Genomic DNA, 22349 nt, shown 5'->3' on the forward strand with positions numbered 1-22349 from the left:
CCTTCGCAAACTAACACAGTGCTGCTGGGTATGAACCAAGTATTAGAGTGAATTCCCATCTGACCAAGAGGCACAAATGACTGGTCCAAGGGTACACTCAGAGCGTTGTCTGAGTGGTGACTAGAAGCTGGGTCAGTGCTCTTTGCAGGCTGTTCTACTTTCAGAAATAAGTGCTGATTCCATTGCAATTGCAAAGAGAACCAAAGCAGGAGAGCAGAGGAGAAACAATTTAGGAGGGAACCAGGGGGCTTTATTAACTCAAGCCCTCAAGAGTCATGGGGAGATGGGTCGATGTGGTGTGGCCCTTGACCCACAACCAATATAGCTTCTGAATTCTCAGCCATGTGTACATAAACATACATGCCCATGTGCAACATACCTATGCTCAAGTGCCTCCACATATATAATTCCAATTTTTCTTTTTTTCTATAAGTTTCCTGCTAGGGTGGGGTAGGAGTCAGAAGTCAACAGCCTCCCAAAGTGAATGGAAAGATCATGGCTAACAGACAGGGTCCTCTCTCCTCTACCAACCCCCAGCAGGAAGCAGACAGGGAGGGTTCCAATGGTTGTAAGGGCTTGGCTGCTTTATTATGTTCATTCTTATGGGCATTTTTACAAGAAGTAAGCAAAGTACAAAATATTGTACAGCTTCTCAGTTAGAAAGTATGACATCCTATTTTAAAGAATGAAGGCCCCCTGTAAAGATGAACACCTAACTACAAGCTCCTTTGGGAATTAATCCAAAGTTATTAAGTGCCTGAGCTTATCTGATACACAAATGTTTATTTCTCTAAGTTTTGACAACCAAGACATAAGCTTTGGGGTTGATAGCACTGAAGCTACATGCCGTGGGGAAAGAGTATAGGTTTTGGTGTCACAGACCTAGGGTCAAGCCTTAGCACCACCATTCACTAACGAGATTTTGGGCGTTACTTAAGTTTGTTTAACCAGTTCTCTCACTTGTAAAATAGAAATAAGTGAAACAGTCTCTGTGAAGATTAAATAAGATAATGTGAAGAACGCACCTTGTGAGTGCGTACCGAATGTTCATTTTCTCTTCTTTTCCTTTCTAAATGGTCAGCTGAATTAACAAACCACTAAGGAAGATTTCTGACCAGGAGCCAAACAAGGCTCTGCAAACTTTTGAGGGGAAGAAGAATCCAAAAAAGTAAGCTGAGAAAGAGAAAACAGCCTGTTTCATTAACATTGACAATGATCTAGAACTGGGTAGTAGCCAGACCCATCCAGATCCTATTAATTCTACACACTGGAGTTATCGGTGTGGGTATATGTCTGGCCACTGAAGCTGGAAACTCATCGACTGAGAACCCTAAGAATTCTGTCTTACTGACACAGAATCTCCACAGAAGCAGAATGGAGACCCACAGTTTGACTGTTGATTAAAACAGAATCATTTTAATCTCCCCTCCAACTGGTTCTGAATCATTTTAATCTCCCCTCCCCTCCCCTCCAATTGGTTCTGAAATATCATTAGGTAATTTTGGATCCCCTTAAGGCTTACTCATTGGCCAACTTTCGCATTTTTGCCCCCACCTTATGCCCCCAAATGAATTTACCTATGCTTTCAGATGGACCTATTTCTACGGGGTTAACTAGCTTGGATGGCATATAAGCCGAGCTACGGCTGTGTCCTTATCTATACTTGTGAAATTCCCCTGGTTAGCCATCTCCATTCAACACACCTGCAGCTTTCTCCTACAAAGCCTTTTGGACCTAAGGATAGAAGCAGAGCGTGATGTCCTCCATGTTCACATGGCTTACTAACCCTTCATCAGTCTGAGATATTCTTTGAACTATTCGCAGCATTTAGACCCGCATGCTATTTTTTCTGGGCTGTCTTTTTGACCAAAGAGGAGATAGAAATTGTTCCCTAACAGTACTCCAACTGTGTAAGTGACTCAACTCACCACGCATTAGCTCCTAGCTGTATTCCAGCAAGTTCTGTCAGCAGCTGACCACAGGGGAAAATGCTAACTGTAGATTTGTTCTCTACAGGACTTTGTATCATCACCATCATCACACCACCCCTATTATAACCTGCTGCTTGTTCACCTAATAAATCTTCTGTGGAAATGATAATGTGGTCATTACTTTATCACAAGACTTCCCTACAAACTCCTGGAAGTACCCTTTTTTTTTTTTTTTTTTTTTTTTTTTTTTGCGGTACGCGGGCCTCACTGTTGTGGCCTCTCCCGTTGCGAAGCACAGGTTCCAGACGCGCAGGCTGAGTGGCCATGGCTCACGGGCCCAGCCGCTCCGTGGCATGTGGGATCCTCCTGGACCGGGGCACGAACCTGTGTCCCCTGCATCGGCAGGTGGACTCTCAACCACTGAGCCACCAGGGAAGCCCTCCCCCTCTTGTTTTTTACAAACAGGGAACCAACAAAGAGATGACATGCCCTCCCTCCCCCCTCCTCTATCCAAATTATTTATTTCCTCCTCTCACTTCCTTCTACCAGCTCAAGGCAATCATTCTCCCTCTTACTCGGTCCTCAGTGACTGCTGATCCTTAGCCCTAGGACAGGGCACAGCCCAGACTCCCTGGAACATCATCAAACCGAGTACATTCTGAGTCAGTACTATATACAGTGATGTGTGTTGTATGTGGTTTAGCTGGACTGTGACACTTGGTAATGCACTCATCCTGAGTAGGAGTACCAATGAAATGAAGTTTGTGACATTTAGTTCATTCTTATCACACACCTTGATTTTCTAGGGACATCTCAGGAGTCCCTATTGGGACATACAGATGATTCCAGAAAGGAAAGCAATCTAAGTGTGCTTTTTTTTTTTTTTTTTTTTTGCGGTACGCAGGCCTCTCACTGTTGTGGCCTCTCCCGTTGTGGAGCACAGGCTCCGGACACGCAGGCTCAGAGGCCATGGCTCATGGGCCCAGCCGCTCCGTGGCATGTGGGATCTTCCCAGACCAGGGCACGAACCCGTGTCCCCTGCATCGGCAGGCAGACTCTCAACCACTGCGCCACCAGGGAAGCCCTAAGTGTGCATTTTTATACTTTGTTGTTTCCTTATCATGCTTTGTAAACCTCCAATGCATTCATTCTCAACGAGCAACATGAGAACCCAGGGCCACCATCCTGTTGGGCCCTGTCCAGTTACCAGGAGAGGGAACTTCCTCACAATTGCGTATGTATACTTGGTTGCTTCAGAGATGTCATTAAACATAAACACTGAAAAAAGCTCTCAGGTTTCATCAAGGCTGTTGCCAACACCATAAATGACCCATCATAAAGACCCCACCCCTCTCTGATACTGATAAGGCAAAGGTTAAGGTCCATCTCTGTTTGTTACACTATTATTTCCTTCGGTCTAGGCCAGAATACAATTTCTGGAACCAACTGATTCCTCTCTCAGCTGTTTTTAAGAACACTGTATTCTTTTTACACTGTTGAATTAACTCATACACAAAGTAAATGCCCCATATTTGTTAATGATCATGACTCAATCATTCAGGTGGTTATGAGCTAAGACTGGTCACTCCATAGCCCCTGTGTTACCATACTCTCCCAAGAGACCACAGCCACCCCTCTCCATAAGATTGTCACCACCACTACACTCTGCGGGGGTGGGCAGTCATTCTGAAGCTCCTGGACCTTCCTGCTAACTATCCAAAATCCACACATCTCGGGCTGATTTCCCATCTCCCTCCAAAAGCCTGTCAGGTTAATCCTGTCATGCTTTATATTTCATTTGCCTCAGTCACTGCCAGGAAAACAAGCCCTCTAGGAGACCCAGCATCAACACCGGACACTCATCCCAGAATCCCTGAGTTCATCACCTAATCTGATCCAACCCTTCCCTGCCCCTCCCTGAACTCTTCCACTGTGCCCTTTGCAACTCCAGATCCGTCACCATCAAACATCCTGGTAACCTCCTCTTTGAACATTCCCTCCATCTCCTGGCAGTAAGTGAAACTGGTGGTCCCTGATTATCCCATCTCCCGAGCAGCCCTCTCGGGTGGGAGGTATTCATATCCCAGGCACCTAAGGGCCAGGGGGTATAGTAGGTGTGCTGCTTGCCTTTTCCAAATTATTTCTTTCCTCTCCTCCTTCTAAACATCCAGCTCCTTTGAAGTCCCTCCTATCACCTCCTGTCCTTCCAGATCACTTACTCAAGAACTCCCGTTGTCACAGCTCTTCAACCTTGTCTGGCAGCTGCTTTTCTCTCCTCTCGTCTTCACTTCCAAACCCTGCATAGGTCCCTTGGCCCAGCATTTTCATCCTACTTCTGCAAACATCTTCCCTAACAATTTTGTCCTTCTCTCTTCTGTCATATTGGCCTGAAATATCCCATTCTCTTTGAACCCAACTTCCTAACTTCTCAGAGCCTGCACCCAAGCAGCTGGTCATTGCTGGAGGAAATCACACAAAGTAGTTGAGAGATTTCACTTTGAGTTGGTGATCATGAACCTCAAATGAACACTGCATACTGCCTGGCAAATACTATCAAGTTTTCTGGGAAAGTTCACTTTCCCACTCTAAAATGACTTTCTCCATTTTTCCTCAAAATCTCCCACATTGCAAAGTTTTAAGGAAAAATAGAATGTTTACATAACCTCAAAGTATCTCCCCCAGAATATCTATTAAAATTCTGATGGTTTTAGGGAACTCCCTGGTGGTCCTGTGGTTAGGACTAGGCGCTTTCACTGCTGGTTTGGGTCCTGGTTTGAACCCTTGTCAGGGAACTAAGATCCCGAAAGCCACGTGGCATGGTCACCCCCAACCAAAAAAAAAAAAAAAAAAAAAAAGCAAACATAAAAAACCTCTGATGGTTATTTTAAATTAATTAATTTAATTTAATTTATTAATTTATTTTTTGGCTGCGTTGGGTCTTCGTTGCTGCACGGGCTTTCTCTAGTTGCCTCGAGCAGGGCTACTCTTTGTTGCAGTGCACAGGCTTCTCATTGCAGTGGCTTCTCTTGTTGCAGAGCATGGGCTCTAGGCACGTGGGCTTCAGTAGTTGTGGCACACGGGCCAGTAGCTGTGGCTCACAGGCTCTAGAGCGCAGGCCCAGTAGTCGTGGTGCACAGACTTAGTTGCTTCGTGGCATGTGGGATCTTCCCGGACCAGGGCTCGAACCCTTGTCCCCTGCATTGGCAGGCGGATTCTTAACCACTGTGCCACCAGGGAAGCCCTGATGGCTTTAACATCTGTCCAGTTTCTTTTATACTTCATCATTCAGGAGGTGATACTTAACTTCCCTCCCCTTGAGTGTGGGCTGGATAGAGTGACTCAAATGAATAGAGTATGAAAATGGAAATGTAGCAACTTCACAGTGGGAAAACCTGGCAGACACCACCTTATACAAATGATCCAAGTAATAAATCATGTTGATATCTTGTACCCCCGATATGATTCAATGAGAAGTGTGTAACACCTCTGTGGCATTCTTCCCCCAAACACATAACCTCTGACTACTCATGAGAAAACCTCAGACAAACCCCAACTGAGGGACATTCCACAAAACTGTACTATACAAAATACTCTTCACAAGTGTCAAGGTCATGAGAGAAAAGGAAAGACTGAGAAGTTGTCACAGATTGGTAGACACTAAGGAGATATGATGCCTTAATGCAATATGAGACCTTAGATTGGATCCTGGAACAGTAAAAGATCATTAGTGGAAAAACTGGGAAATTCCCAATAAAGTCAACAGCTTAGTCAATAATATTGTACCAATGTTAACTTCTTATGGTTATGTGAGATGCTAACACTCGGGGATACTGGGGAAAGAACATACGGGAACTCTATACCATATTTTCATCTCTTTCATAAAATCTAAAATTATTTCAAAATAAAATTTAAAATAACACATATCTCCTCATCCTCATACCCTTTTTGCAGCTGGTGACCTCATCTCATACATCCTTGATAAAATAAAATGGTCAGAAGAGTTTCATTCTCCACCACCACATTAGCTAGTATATCTGCATCTGCCTCCATCCTTCTGTTACGGTAGGAAATCTGTCCCTGCTCTTCTCAAGGGCTCACCCCTCCACTCTGGGTCCCATCCTCTCTCCTCTCTCCCTTTCTCAATGTTGTCCCTCCTCTAGTTATTCCTCATCTCCCCTATTTGGTCAATCTCCCCTCTCTCCTGGATCATTTCTATCATCATAGAAACATGTTATATTATCCCTCGGATTAATAAGACCCTTCCCTGAGCCCTCATGTCTCTCAGGTTACTACCTTATTTCTCTCATTGCCTTGGCTACATAATTTCCAGGGCCCAGTACAAATTGAAAATATGGGTTCCTTATTAAAATATTAAGAATTTCAATATTGTTACAGTAGAGCATTATACCAAGTATGGGGCCCTTCTAAGCATGGGGTCCTATATGACTGTGCAGGTTGTATACCCATGAAGCTGGCCTTAAGTGCTAGACTAGGCAAACTAATTTATGGTGGAAAAATCAGAATTGGGATTGCATTTGGAAGGAGCAGGGATGATTTGAAAGAGAAAAATAGAACTTTCTGAAAATGATGGTTATATTTATCTTGATAAGAGTCCATATCACAGGTGCCTGAATTTGTCAAACTCACTTAATGTTACACTTACAGTTTATTTCTCCTTATTCTTTCACCACACCAAAAAACCCTCTAAGCAAACACTGATCTCTACATAATGATATACGTACTGAAGTAGTTAGAGAAAAATGTGTAATGAAGCCTGCAGTTGACTTGGAAATGCATCAGAATAATAAGACAGATGAGTAGATAAATGGATAGTTATGTGATGAAGCAAGTACAGTAAAACATTAATGGTATAATCTAAGGCTGGATCTCTTCTCTCAACAACTGATAGAAGTAGACACAAAATCAAAAGGAATTTTCAAGACCTGAAAAATACCATCAACCAACCTGAACACTCCATCTCACAAAAGTTATTCTTTTCGAGCGCACATGGAACATTCACCAAGACAGACCATATGCTGGGGATGAAAGACACCTTAAGAAAGTGGTTGCCTCTGAAGGAACAAGAATCAGGACAGGAAGGAAGCTCTTATTTTTTATTTTAAACTTTATAGTACTACTTGACTTTTATACTATGTACATGCATTTCTTTGATAAAAGTAAAACTTTACTGTATTATTTTAATTATAATAGATATCACTTAAAAAGCATGTACATATTGATATTAATGTACTAAATAGTACACTAAGTGCTTATTATGTGGTGCTTTGTATTTTATAAAATAATCTCAGGGGTAGAAAGATATGAAAAGGGTTTTTTCACGGTAGGGGATAGGCATTTTGCTTTGGAGACAAAGTTTACTTTAATGACAAACATAATGACACTTGATAAAAAATTATACACACATATGTATATGTATTAAGGTGGACTCTGAATATGCAGACTATTTTTATAAACCTAAACCATGATGAATAATATCTCCCACTCTGCAGGGAGTACATCCTATGAAACCAGGTTCTTTAGGATATGTGAGAAGTAATGAACAAGTAATATGAATACCAAACTGTTAACAAGGATTATCTAGGAGAGAGAGGGGTTTGCTGAATAGTGGTCAAAAAGAGCTTTCATTCTTCATTCTATATAATGTACTTTTGTTTTCTACTAATGTATTATTCATGAAATAACTAAAATTTTAAGAACTAGTGGCCCTTTATAGCAAATGTTTACACATTACACTCTCCTCTAGCCATCTGCAAGAATAACATTCATCCCATTTAAGGTTTCATTAAATTTTACATATTACACACATATACACACACACATACTCTAAAATCTATGTGAAGAAACTATACTATAGAATATTAAATAAGTAATTTTCTTAAATAGTACCCCTAATTGTTTCTTTTTAAGGAACATGATAACTAACTTTTCTCCTATACTATTTATATTTAACATGTTATCTTTTTGATTTAGAAGTATCTCTTAACATTCAAGAGAAAGTTACAACCAAAATCCCTAACCTAGCAATACTTTGCACTACCCATTATATCTTTTCTTAACTAGCTTCTCTCCTTTTCTATCCATTCTTTAGCTTTGATGTTGGTTTTTTAATTGGGTTCTTAACTGACAGACTGCAAGAGTTTGGTCAGAAAAGTTTAAATACAATTTTTAATATTGTCATATTTTTTCTTAGTCAAATAAGACTACTGTGAAAATTAAAAAGCAACACCTGTAAATTTTAAGAACAATTTAAAGAATATACTTAGTAGGAAATCTTACCAAGATTTTATGAAATGTTCTTAAATATGGCACTGGAACTAAAAAAGATTCACAAAGCATAAAATGAGAGCAATTTTGAGCAGTGACAAATTGAGAAGGTATTAAAGAGCTATAAAAATAAATAATATCTTGGATGTATACTCAGATACTATGAGTCGGATCAGTGTGGTGTTTTGTCATTTATTTAATAATCATGTTTATTCAATTCACATTATTGAAATGAACCATTTAATAAACAGCCGTGAAGTTATAAAAAGATGAGGTTTTTCTTGATTAGGTAGGTAACAGATTTAGACCTGGCAATGGAACATTTTGCAAATAAAGCCACAATAACCGGTTTTATTCTTGGGAAAAGTGTGTGTAGTTTGGGGGCTGGCAGTGTGTAACTTTCTGAAAACATCCAAAATGCAGAAGATAACAAAAATCGGGTTGATAGTTGTTCCTGACTTGATAGTACTATCCTTTCCATTTAAAGAAATTTTTGAACAGATCACAAAGTTCCAGAACTAGGTCTAGCTCAGATTTACAGATTTAAAATATTGATAGGATCTCCTTAATATGTCAATAATAGTTAAATAACTTATTTAACGTCCAACTAAAATTCACATTATACTGGTATTTACTGCAACAAAGTTATTATTTACGTTAATCAACTAGCAATAGGCGGATACAACACACTTAAATTATTGCTCAGTAAAAACATAATCCATGACTTGATATATATTTGTAAAAATTAATCAAATTCAGTTGAATCTTTAAATTGCCTATTCACTTTTCCTCTTTTGAACTTTCTCCGATGATTTAAACTGAAAAAAAAAAAGACTTTTAAAAACAGGTCATAAGGGGCTTCCCTGGTGGCGCAGTGGTTGAGAGTCCGCCTGCCGATGCAGGGGACATGGGTTCGTGCCCCGGTCCGGGAAGATCCCACATGCCATGGAGCAGCTGGGCCCGTGAGCCATGGCCGCTGAGCCTGCGCGTCAGGAGCCTGTGCTCCGCAACGGGAGAGGCCACAATGGTGAGAGGCCCGTGTACCGCAAAAAAAAAAAACAAAAAAAAAAAACAAAAAAACAGGTCATAATATTACAGCTAACAAAAATACCATTAAAAACACTTAATACTTTTAATAATTATTAAAAGCTTCAAGTCACTACACTTAAGAGTGTAACAACAGCGTGTTGTAATTTGAATTCATTTGCACCGAAATAAATTATTGTCCTTCGTTTCTACTTCCTTCTATTTTCGAAGTACTCATCAACATTGTTCTCTAATATTAATCGACCCTGGTAATCTCAGTTTCCAGCATTTCGCTCTATGGGAACACCTTCAAGTGCTAAAAAGGCTTATAAGAAAAAGAAAAGAATTATTGAGAATAATTATAAAGATCACATGAGTTTGTCATCCCGAGAGCTAGGGAGATTCTCCTTTTTTTCTAGTTTCAAAGGAGTACAATTAAACGTACAGGTAAAGCTCGAAGGTCTTTTTTTTTATTGTGCTTGGGACGGTCTTCCTCCTCTCTTTGTATTCCATTTTACCTTCCGCCTTCATCTTCCCGGCCCCCTCACTCTTTCCTCCAGGTCCAATTTCTTCGACGTTTCAGAGTCGTGCTCCCTCCGGTAAAAAGGAAGTCTCAGTATTTTCAAACTTTCTCCGTGGCCACCCAGGGTCCCACCCTTCCCGCCCCCACCAGCCGCAGGAGCAAGCACCTGGCGAACCCGGCGCACACCTGGGGAGGGGGTGGTATCCCAACGGCCGCGTTCCGAGTGGGGGAGGGGAGGGGAGTCTGTTCCCTCCCCCCGCCTCCCGGCTGTGACTCATAGCCGAGAACTGGCCGTCAGAGGTGAGCTGCCGCGGGCAGGGGCCGGGGGCGGGGCCGCCAGGTCTGGAAGGTCTGCTCCGCCCCGCTGAGCGTCCAAAGCGCGCAGTCCGCCGGCCAGCTCGCACCGTGCTCCCGGCCCCGGGAACCTCGCTGTCGTCCTCCCTACGCGGACCCGCGCGTCCCAGGCCTCGCGCCGTCCCGCCGGCCAGCGGGCTCCCGGCGGCCTACTCTGTCCGCGCGCCCTCCCGCGAGCCCCCGGCCCGCCTCGAGCCCTTCGCGCCCTTGTCCTCGACGCGCGCAGCATGGCGCCCCCCCACGTCCTTGCGTTCGGGCTCCTGCTCGCCGCGGCGACGGCGGCGGTGACCGCGGCCCAGGAAGGTGAGGAGCGGAGTTGGGGGGTTAGGAGGACCAAGGGGTGGCGGCCCTCGGCGCCCTAGACGTAACCTGCGGGGACGGGGCGAGCGGCCGCGCTTCTCCGCCCGGAGACTGACGGCGCGGGGCTGCCCAGGCTCTGTGCGGGTGGGAGGCAGCGGGAAGGCGCCCACTCGGGCGGGCCGGAGGGAGCAGCCTCGCTTGGCGCTCTGCGCGCCTCTCTCGGGAAGTGGACCGGGGCAGGGGTGGAGGGGCAGGCGGGGAGCAGAGTGGCTGCGGTCGCGGCCGCCTCGACGCGCCCACCTCCTTCGGCCCCTGCGCACTTGGGGTTTTGGCGAAGCGGAAACCTGCCGGGGCCGGGAGGGGACTCTGCGACTGCGACCTGCGGCCCCGCCCCTCCCCGGGCACCTGCGGTGGGCCCCGGATGTGGGTCTCGGGCGGGGACTGGCGGCTGCGGTGAGGCCTCCGGGGCCGCTACGCACCTGTGCGCGGGGAGGAGGGCCTTGACAACGAGGTGTGTGGATGTTTTCTCTTTAAGGATCATATAAATAATGCCAAGTTTATTGTAGGGAACCCAGATATATCGATAATCGTAAAGAGTAAAAAAAAGTCATATTGGAACCACTTCAAGAAAATCCTGTAATTAATAATTGGGTATATTTTTCTTTTAGACATTGCTCTAAACATTACCCTGAACCTAAACACATGGTTTTATGTCTTGATTTTTTCCCCCTACATAATATCCAGAGTTTTCCGTTTCCTTTAGTCTTGCAAAGCATGATTTAAATGGTACAAAACAATCTATAGCCTGGAAGGTCGCACCGTTATCCTAATGTTGGACATGTAGTTTGATTCCAGTTTTTCTTACTCTGGAATAAACATCTTGGCTGCCATCTCTTGATTATTTGTAAGGTCGTGGCTAGCAGCGAAGTGTCAGTTAGCCAAAGTTTCGTGGAAAGGCTTTTGTAGTCTCACCAGCAGGGCTCAGCCTAATTCACTACACTTTCAAAATAATGCAGTTTAATCAACTCATGTTTTTTCAACTTCAATCTGAGACCAAATACTTAATTTTAAATTGCTTTGAAGTGATGATAGCTGCTCTAGGAGTATGTTCAGAAAGTCTGATTGGTCACTTTTAAATTTCACATTTAGGCATAAATATGTGCTCTGAGCAGGTATAGCGTAGTGCTGCATAAGATTTTAACTCCTTGAGGACCGGCACTATACTTTCTCTTTTTATGACCCCGATACTGAGTTTAGTGCTGGACAGATTATATAGGTGGTTCGTATTGATTTTAATTTAAACAGGGAAAAACTAAAGCCAACTTGAGATATGAAGGAGCAATATATAAATTCTTTGGTCTGTCGTAATTAGTTTTTGTTTTTAAAGATTGCACTCTCTTAGCTAGACGAAGAAATTAGATGTGCTTGCCATTTGAAGTTAAAATGAACTTTTGAGATAGTCGAAGATATAACTATTAAATTGACATCAGTATCCAGGATGGGCTTCTTAATAGCGCTTTCAAAATCAGGTTCTAGAGTTTAATTTAGTTAGGAAATGCACATCCGGAGGTACCTCCAAATTCAATTGAAAGTATAATTTTTCTAAGATACGAAATTGTCCAAGGGTTGAATATGTTCCCATTAAGTCTCAAGAAACATTTCTTATTAAGAAAATGGGGTGGGAAGAGGGAGGTAATGTGAGTTATTCACTGATCATAGAATTGGTACTTTTTTAAATTTAATTTTTATTATATATTGGGATCTAGTTGATTTTACAGTGTGTTTCCGGTGTACAGCAAAATGGTTCAGTTATACATATATCCATTCTTTTTCAGATTCTTTTCCCATATAGGTTACTGTAGAATATTGAGTGGAGTTCCCTGTGCTATACAGCAGGTCCGTGTTATCTATTTTATTTTACTTTTTTTTTTTTTTTTTGAGGTATGTGGGCCTCTCACTGTTGTGGCCTCTCCTGTTGCGGAGCACAGGCTCCGGACATGCAGGCTCAGCGGCCATGGCTCACGGGCCTAGCTGCTCCGTGGCATGTGGGATCTTCCCGGACCAGGGCACGAACCTGTGTCCCCTGCATCGGCAGGCGGACTCTCAACCACTGTGCCACCAGGGAAGCCCTAACTTGGACATTATTGTCAGAACGTAATTTAGCTGGTCCACCATCAGAGTTGATAGTTGGATCCTCATTTTTAAAGTGGATTTTTTCCCCTGCAGGATGTGTGTGTGAAAACTACAAACTGACCACAAACTGCTCTGTGAATGCGCATGGTCAGTGCCAGTGTACTTCAATCGGTACACAACATTCCGTCATTTGCACAAAACGTGAGTAGAATATTATCCTCATTGCCTTTAAGTTTTATTTTGACTTATACTTCTTTAATTGATTTGTCTTGAATCGGGAAGCGTTTAATTGGCTTAAATCTGAATGATGTTATTTTGTCAACATTATCTCATCTCTGAAGTTTCTTATGATTTAGAAAGTGAACCTGGGAACTTATAAGTCTACGGTAATGTTTGGCCCTGGAAGTTTGGAGTAAATTAAATATTTTCCTTAAGCATACAACTGCAGTTATTTTTCACTTTGACATGATGCTTTCTTTTCAGTGGCTTCCAAATGTTTGGTGATGAAGGCAGAAATGACTGGCTCAAAGGATGGGAGAAGAGTGAAACCAGAGGGCGCTATCCAGAATAATGACGGGCTCTATGATCCCGAGTGTGACGACAAGGGGCTCTTTAAAGCCAAGCAGTGCAATGGCACCTCCACGTGCTGGTGTGTGAACACTGCTGGGGTCAGAAGAACCGATAAGGACAGTGAAATATCCTGCTCCGAGCCAGTGAGGACCTTGTGAGTCGGGCTGCCTATAAATTTCTTGTTTTCATGCTTTTCGGATTTGTTTAATTAAATTTAGTTTTGAACATGTAATATGATTTTGTGACTTAGAATTCAAAAGATAGAAGAGAGTGGACAGTGACAAGCCCCCATCCCATCTCAATCCCCCATTTACTCAGTTTACTTCCGTAGAACTGATGTCATCAGTTTACGCCATAACCTTCCAGAGATCTTCTGTGAATTTACTAGCAATGTAGTTTTTCTTATTTTTAAATTTTTTTCTTATGGTAGCATACTAAACATAATTTTCCTTAATATATTTTTACTTAACACTCTTCAGTATTTTAAAATGAGATTAGTGTTAAATGTATATGAATGATTTAAGCTATGTATATATTTGCTCATTTATTGTGTCTTAGAGCGAGGTATGATTGTTTCAGGGATTACGTAATGGAAAGGAATGGAAACACACTGCAGCTAGATTAAGCCAAAAAAGATTTTATTGGAAAGGACTAGAAAGACCAAGGCAGGCACTCTCTCCACTTCTGTCTTCGGAGAGCCTTGTGGCCACTTTTCTGTTTCTCTCAGTGCCTTTTTGTCTCTTCCCATGAACGTGACCCAACATGACCAACTAAGCCTTAGCTGCCTATATATTACTTGTTTTCATGCTTTTTGGATTCATTTAATTAAATTTAGTTTTGAATATGTAATATGTGATCTTGAGTGTGGTGACCAGAGGCCAGAGGGTCCATGTTATAAAGCCTGAGTTCTTTATGAATGATGTGTGTGAGGGCCAAGGAAGAAATGAAGGGCATATCTTTTGTATAGATCCTTTTTCTGTTAATTCTCCTGTAATTCCACTTGGGAATTTGGGTATTAGCATATTAAGAAAATAATATAAAAGGCTGAGTTGTTATGGTCAATCAATACTGTCTTTTTACTTTATAGCTGGATCATCATTGAACTAAAACACAAGACAAGAGAAAAACCTTATGATGTTCAAAGTTTGCAGGCGTAAGTGCTATTAAAGGCATTACGTTTGCACAGTTGGTGCTCAGAACTTCCCTCCTACACCACTAGATAAACTAAAACAAGTCTCAGTGCGTTTTCATGTTTCTGAAAAATAAAATACTGTAAATAATATTTTAAACTTCTTTTAAAAAATAGAAGTGCAAGAATTGTACAGATTCCTGTAGTACCCTTCGCTCAGATTTACCAGTAAACATTTTGCCACATTTTCTTTTTATATGTTTATGCATATGTGTGTGTACTTTCTATATCTATCTGAGCATGTATAAATATTATTTCCCCAGAACATTTGAGAGCAAGTTCTAGATGTCATGCACCTTGACCCCTAAATACTGTGGTGTATCTTTTCCTAGGAACAAAAGGCATTTTCTTACATAACCACTATACAGTTATCAAATTCAGGAAATTTAATGTTAAACCACATTGTGCCAGTTTTCCCGATGTCCTTTGTGGCAACTTTTCCCCCTCTGACCCAGGACCCAGTCTAAGATCATGCATTTAGTTGTTATGACCATTCAGTCTCTTTAAATATGGAACACTGCTTTGGCCTTTCTTTGTCTTTGTTTTTCCAATAAAATTTAAATTTTTAATTAATATTTGAATTATAAACCATGACATTGATATTTTTGAAGAGTATGGGCAAATTGTTTTATAGAATGTCCCTCAATTTTGGATTTGTCTCATGTTTCCTCATAATTAAATACACGTAATTCATTTTTGATAGGAAAGCTACTTAAAGTGATCTTGTGTCTGTCTCAGTACCTCACACTGGGAGGCGCACGACATCAGCTTGTCCCTTCACTAGTAATGTTAACTGTGGTCAGGGTGGTGTCCACCAGGTTTCTCTACTATGGAGTTACCACTTTCCTTTTTGTAATTAATAAGTATAATCTGTGGGTGGATACTTGGATACTGTGTAAATATCCTGTTTCTAGTCAAACTAGAACTCAGCAGTTTTTGCATCAATTATAATGATGATAGTTGTAAAATGGCATAAAATTTTTTATTTACAGTGCACTCAAGGAGGTAATCACAAGTCGTTATCAACTGGATCCAAAATATATCACAAATATTCTGGTGAGATTTTTTTTTTTTTTTTTAGCAAGTGAGCTTTAACAGAAAATTGGTCGGATAGTTTGGTTTGGGTATGATTTTTGATAGTGGTTAAACTGCATTTGAATAACAGTTTAAGCCCTGGGCACTTAATCCTGCAAATCCCCTGTTGTTGTTTTCCTTCCGTAGTCTTTGAAAACCTCAGTTTACCCTTAAAGAAAATGTAGTGTCTCTTACTATTCTAACACATGCCAGTCTTCACACCTTGGAAAACATCTCTCTGTGGTTGTTTTTGGCAATACTTAGGATGCTACGTAGTCCTGTTTTCTCTGGTTTCAGGAGCTAGTCTTTAACCAGTTAGCCCTTCCTTAACTCTTTCAGCTTTGGTTGAAAAATGCTTGAATAGTGTGATGGAACTCTTTCAAGGCAGAAAATTGCTGTCATTTTTTAAAAGACTTTTTGGTAGGGACAGACTTTTCCTTCCTAAAAACAGAACATGGTAAATGCCACTGCATTTTGGATTGCATTTCTTTGGCATTTTAGCATTAAAGTAGTTCTAACCAAATAAGGTACTTTAATATCTTGTTTAAAATCTTTTAAAAATTCTCTTTTGAAGAGAAAATTATAATTATCTTTGGTTGCATTGCTATTTTAATTCCTTTGGATAGATTTTTAAAACCTCCCAAAGATTTTGAAATTATTAGTGATAAACCCAATTATCCACTAATGACAAGACACCTGACACCTGCAATCTGACACCTGCAGATTACAGAAAATCAAACACTGAATATTCTGATTATTGAACAATGATATTTTCATACAGTTTTGGTTATAGTAATATTAATTTGTATTTTTCCATTTTTCCCCCAGTATGAGAATGATGTTATCGTTATTGACCTGGTACAAAATTCTTCTCAGAAAACTCAGAATGATGTGGACATAGCTGATGTGGCTTATTATTTTGAAAAAGATGTGAGTGTAATCTTCCTCATTTTATTCTTGTGTTTAGAAATGTAATGTTCTCTATCATGCCTCAGTGGATTCAAGATCTTTCACCTGTTTCTCTACTTTTAGATCAACTGTATGAATAACTGTTCTCCAACTGGTTCTCATGCTGCAATTAATTTTGTCCTCCTTGTCGTTCACAGTCACCTTTCTTAAACCCCTTTCTTACTTGTTTGTATATTTATGCCTTTTTATCACATTGTTCTGCCTAGAATATCTTCTCTTCTATGATTCTTATTACCTCCTTGGCAGTTATTTAGTTTGTGAGTGTAGCCTTCCCCTACTATAATTTCCATTAACAAGAGACTATGTAAAAAATGATGTGTAACTGGTGTGATTAAAATGTTTGTTTAAACTTTAATATACTGAAGTGAGCTATTTTCTTCTTTTTTTTTTTTTTCCTGAGCCCATCTCCTGGAATTTCAGTTACGTATATGTTAGACCACTTGATAGTAACCACAGGGCCACTGAGGCTTTGTTCTTTTTTTAAAAATTTTTTTGACTGTGCTGTACAGCATGGGAGATCTTAGTTCCCTGACCAGGGATCGAACCCGTGCCCCCTGAAACGGAAGCATGGAGTGTTAACCACTGGACCACCAGGGAAGTCCCTAAAGTGAGCTATTTTCTGATGAAATCTGGGATTCACTTCAAAATAACAAGGCCAAGGAATTCCCTGGCAGTCCAGTGGTTAGGACTCCGTGATTTCACTGCCAAGGGCTAGAGTTCGATCCCTGGTCAGGGAACTAAGATCCCACAAGCCAAGCGATGCAGCAAAACAAAACAAAACAAAACCCCACAAAACAAACAAAACAAAAAACCAGGCTGGGAGAGGCTGGGGGTGTGGGGATAGAAGGAAGAGTAGATAAAATAAGGTTGGCCACGTGTTTATGTTATTGAGTCTGCATTAACAGGTACATGGGATCTCATTATTCTATTCTTTCTACCTTTGTGTATGTTTGAAATTTTCCTGTCATTAAAGTGGTGGGGTTTTTTTGGTTTTTTCTTTCTTACGTTTCAATGGATGAGATTGTTATCACCAAAACCATAAAGATTCTTGGCAGCAGTTCTTTTGGTACGTAATTGGCACGTAATTCTACGTGGCCATGGTAGGTTTTCTTAACTATTTTAAAATGCTTTTCTCCTTCTCAATGTAGGTTAAAGATGAATCCTTGTTCCAGTCCAAAAGGATGGACCTGAGAGTAAATGGGGAACTACTGGATCTGGATCCTGGTCGAACTTCAATTTACTATGTTGATGAAAAACCACCTGAATTTTCAATGCAGGGTCTACAAGCTGGTATTATTGCTGTCATTGTGGTTGTGGCAGTAGCAATTACTGCTGGAATTGTTGTGCTGGTGAGCATAGGACAAGTAAAATTTCATTTCAGGGTCTCTTCTTTGAAGAAAAGGTGATAATATGAAAAAGCCACAACCGTGTTCCAAAACAAGTTAATGAAACCAAGTCTTCATTTTTTGTAATCCTTTATGCTGAATGAATCTGTTGCATTTCCGGTCCCTTTTTATAAAATAGTCAACCTTATGAAGCAAGAAAGGATACTGATCTGAGAAAAGCTTGTAGCTGAGCACCTCACAGGTTGGTTACCTTGCTATCAAATAGCAACCGTCCTTCAGTTGTCCTCACTGCACACAGGAGTGCAGTTCAACACTGTTGCCAGGGTTAGTGCAAAATAACCTGAATTCCCAAACCATTCAGTAAGATGAAACTACAGAACACAAACTAATGTTAGCATAAAAAAGAATTAAAAGGGATAAATATGAAGCAACAGTTCAAAATAAAAGATTTAATGTAAACTGAACTTAGCAGTGCTTCAGAAGAAGACTGTATCAGCTGAACAAGCGGCATTTGTTCTAGATACGTAAGGGTACTTCAGCATCAGGAAATTTTACCAACACAACAAATTCAGAAATAGATTTGATGGTATATGAGAAGTTATATTTTCAGTTCAGCAGCATTATCACACTTGGCTATCCATCTGGAAGAAAACAAAAGTTGGATTCCTGTTTCACCCCACCAGGGCTGGCCGTATTGCTCAACTGTGTGTGAATAGCACGTTTTGGAGCACAGCAGCATGAAAGGAGTTGGGCAGTACACCCATGTTCAAACACAAATTCTAGATGGGTTATAGTTCAAAATGTTAAAGAATAAGATAAGTCTCAAAATTAATTTAGGAGATGTTGTACAACCTTGTGGTAAAAGAAACCAAGTAAGGTGGGAAATCTGGAATCCATGAAGGAAGAAGTATATATTTGACTTCATTGAAATTAAATATTTTATATGGCAGAGATACTGTAAAGTGAAAAAAATGTCAATGATAGGCTGGGGGAAAATATTCACGATGCATAAAACAAGATTATTATGCATACTATATAAAGGGTTCTTAGAAAATGATGAGGAAACTAAAGAAAGAGTGGTAATAGGTGTGAATAGATAATTTACAGAAAAGGAATTCCACATGGCAGATAAACACAAAGGTTCATCATAGAAATCTAATTGTCCTACAGAAATGAAAGCACAAGTTCATAAGGAAGCATGGTCAAAGTCATATATTCCAGCGTTGCTAGTAAGGGTGAATCTGGAAACAACCTGAGTGTACATCCAGAGGAGGACGGATGAGTAAACTGTGGGGTATCCATGCCATGGAGTAAAGTGGCTATTAAAAAGAAGGAGTTCAAAAAAAAAAAAGGAGTTCAATCTATAGCTTTTGATCTGGAAGGATTCCTGTGATGTGGATACAGGCTGTGCAAAGAGGGAAATGATACTCTGCATGATCCCATTTTTTTTTGAGACCCCCTAAAACTTGTATGCATATGTTCATATATTTGTATTAGGATGGAAAAAGATGTGGAAGAATGCACACTAAGCTGTTAAATTTCACTAAAGATTATTCATTGTTTTCTCAGTGCATTTGAGAAACAATGTCTACGGATTTTAAAATTAAATTTGTTCATATCAGAATTGTGTTCATTAAAAGCATATGTGTCAATTTAAACTAACTTTTTGTTTGGGTAGCAGTCCTCAAATGGTAATCATTTTTCTTCCATATAGGTTGTTTCCAGAAAGAAAAGAATGGCAAAATATGAGAAAGCTGAGGTAAGTGGATTATTTAATTAAAAGGCCCTTGTTTTAATCTCTTACTCCTAATAATCCCTATACCTTCCAGACACTGACAGGTCTCAATTACACTTGAATCCCTTTATAGTATAGTCCTTAGGGTCTTAGGGAGAGTCTCACAATGCTAAATTTTCTTTCACGAGTTCCATAGCAGACCAGATTATATTGAATTCTGACCACTTATTGGCTGGGCAAGTTATTTAACTTCCCTTAAGCCTCCATGTTTCCTTTATCTGTAAGACAGGGATAATAGTACAGACCCATTGTAAGGATTTAATAAAGTAATCTGTGTAGAGTGTCGATCCCATGCTTGCCGCACAGCAAGATGTTTGCCATCCGCAGTAGTTGTCATCATCATGTCTCGGTTCTGCCTATAATTAGTTGTGCGATCTCAGACAAATCATTTAATTCTAAACTTCAGTTTCCTCACCCATAAAGTAAAAGATTCGTAATAGAAAATGAATTGGTTCTTCCTATATTTAAAAATGGTATACATTTAACAAAAATATTACCCATTCTTAAAGATTTAGCTTACCTGCTACTTCCCCCTGTCACTTTGGCCATCTTATCTCTAAAAAGCAATTTGGATCATGTACTTAATGTGTGCTTCCTTGTAATATACCTTTTTTAAAAAAAATTTAAATAAGTCATAAATGTGGAGAATTTTCTTGCTTTCCTTTTTGTTTTTTAAGCTATTTTCAGAATGAACAAAAGACTGGGTCCAAAATTATTTTAATTTTTTCTTTTTCCCTCTTTCAGATAAAAGAGATGGGTGAAATGCATAGGGAACTCAATGCATAACACTAATTTGAAGAGTAACTATAAGGGAAATTAGCAAACAGACTCAGATTACAAACGTATGAACGTGGGGCAAAGAGAAGATCTTTGAAGACCGCTATTGTGTTAGTTAACATCATATATTTGTAACAGTTAAACCTGTATTCAAAATATAAGCAGTTGAAATTGACTTTACTAATCTTAAAATTTGACCGCAAGTGTCATATATATGCAGATCTGATCTAAAACCCAGAATTTGAACTGCATAGTTTGAATTATTTATGCCTAACATTGAAGGGTATACATTAAATATGCTTCCACAGTAGAGTCTGAGTGACTACTGTCTTGTCTGTTTGTGGTTAAATAGCTGCCTTTCTGTCTACTTTGAGTCGTGTACATATAAATGTTTTTTATGAACTATGAAATAAAACACTTAAAAAATGAGTTTCCTAACTTCATTTGAATCATATTGAATCAAATTTCATAGTATACAAACAATAGGTTAAGAAATGCTCTGAATGCTAGCTACAAATTAGAATTTGCATGAGTCCTTATAATCATGTATATTCAATATAAAGTTTATAACCTGTAGTGTGTAACTTCTTTTTTTTTTAATAACATGTTTAAAAAATATATATTTATCTATTTTGGCTGCGCCAGGTCTTTGTTGCAGCACGCAGGCTCTTTAGTTGTGGCATGTGGACTTCTTAGTAGCGGCATGCAGGATCTAGTTCCCCCACCAGGGGTTGAACCTGGGCCCCCTGCATTGGGAGCACGGAGTCTTACTCACTGGGGCACCAGGGAAGTCCCTGTAGTGTGTAACATCTACACAGAAAAACCAAACAATTTTATTCTGCATGCATCTAAGATTCTATTTTAGTCAAAGTGGCATTTTGACAGACACTTAATACCTTGAGGCAGAATTGATGGAGAATGTTGTGAACCATGAATTCCATGGTTGGTTGAACTAGAAGCACCAGTTTTTCAACTGAATAATTATGGTACAAACACATTTTATATGAAGTTAAAGTATCCTGAAATATTTTGCTTTTCTTAGGAAAAATTTTTAAACACTATGAAAACATTAAAGAAAATATAAAAACTAGATTTAAACATTTACCTCTGATTTTTATCCCTTCCGTAGTAGGCAAATTCTAGGATGGCCCCTAAGATTTCTTACCCATGATATATATGCTGTATGTAATTTCTTCCCTTAGAGTGTGGGCAAGATCTGTGAATATGATAGGCTATCACCCCTGAGATTAAGTTATATGGCAAAGGTGAAGGGATTTTGTAGATGTAGTTAAGATCCCTCATCACTTGACTCAAGGGAGATTACAAAAGAGTGCCTAGAAGTAAGAGACAAAAAGCAGAAATAAACGTGCTCTCCTGTTAGCCTTAAAGCAAGCTGCCGTGTTTTGGAGAGAGTCACCTATCAGGAAATGGCAGGCCGACCCTAGTGGCCGAGGGCCTCAGTCCCTCAACCATGGAAGTGAATTCTGTCAACAACCAGTGAGCTCGGAAGACGACTTCAGCTCCTGATGAGAGCAACCCTGGTGACATTTTCACTGGAGTCTTGAGACCCTGAGGAAAAGACCCAGTCACGCTTTGCTTGGACTCCAGACCTATAGAAAGTGAGGTGATAAATGTTTATTGTTTTAAGATGCTAAATTTGTGGTAATTTGTCACACAGCAACAAAAATTAGTAGTAGAAAGTAATGAGAACTTTAAAGACAGAATAGCAGATACAAGGAGCAGCCACCACCCCAGGGCTGGGACAGCACCCAGAGAAGAGGCCCTCTACTTCCGCCAAGCCCCACACCCTGGGCTGGAATCCAGACCTTGTGGGAGAGGGCTCTGATAAAGAGCAGAGAAGTTGCTGTGGTGCTGCACTGGCAGAACTTTTTGAAAATCTCTCTTGTGGAACTCACTGGAAAAATTTGCTCTCAAGGGCAGGAGTCATCAAACTGTAGCCTGCAGCCTGGTCTACCACCTGTTTTTAAACAGTCTGGGGGTGACGGATGGTTTTTGCATTTTAAATGGTTGAAAAAATTTAAAGAACATTTCATGATATGTGAAAATTTCATGGAAT

General features: G+C 40.3%; 1 protein-coding gene across 1 annotated transcript; it reads left to right on the top strand.

Moving 5' to 3' along the window:
- Window positions 1–10148: 10148 nt before the first annotated feature.
- On the top strand, window positions 10149–20582 carry EPCAM (epithelial cell adhesion molecule). The gene is made up of 9 exons (XM_082642536.1): window positions 10149–10422; window positions 12646–12753; window positions 13036–13276; window positions 14210–14275; window positions 15304–15367; window positions 16214–16315; window positions 17503–17703; window positions 19415–19459; window positions 20240–20582. The coding sequence occupies exons 1-9, from the start codon at window positions 10347–10349 to the stop codon at window positions 20279–20281; spliced, it is 945 nt and encodes a 314-aa protein (XP_082498662.1). The 5' UTR covers window positions 10149–10346; the 3' UTR covers window positions 20282–20582.
- The last annotated feature ends 1767 nt before the right edge of the window (window positions 20583–22349 follow it).

This window comes from Mesoplodon mirus (assembly GCF_964341445.2).
Source record: "Mesoplodon mirus genome assembly, chromosome: 14".
NCBI lineage: Eukaryota > Metazoa > Chordata > Mammalia > Artiodactyla > Ziphiidae > Mesoplodon > Mesoplodon mirus.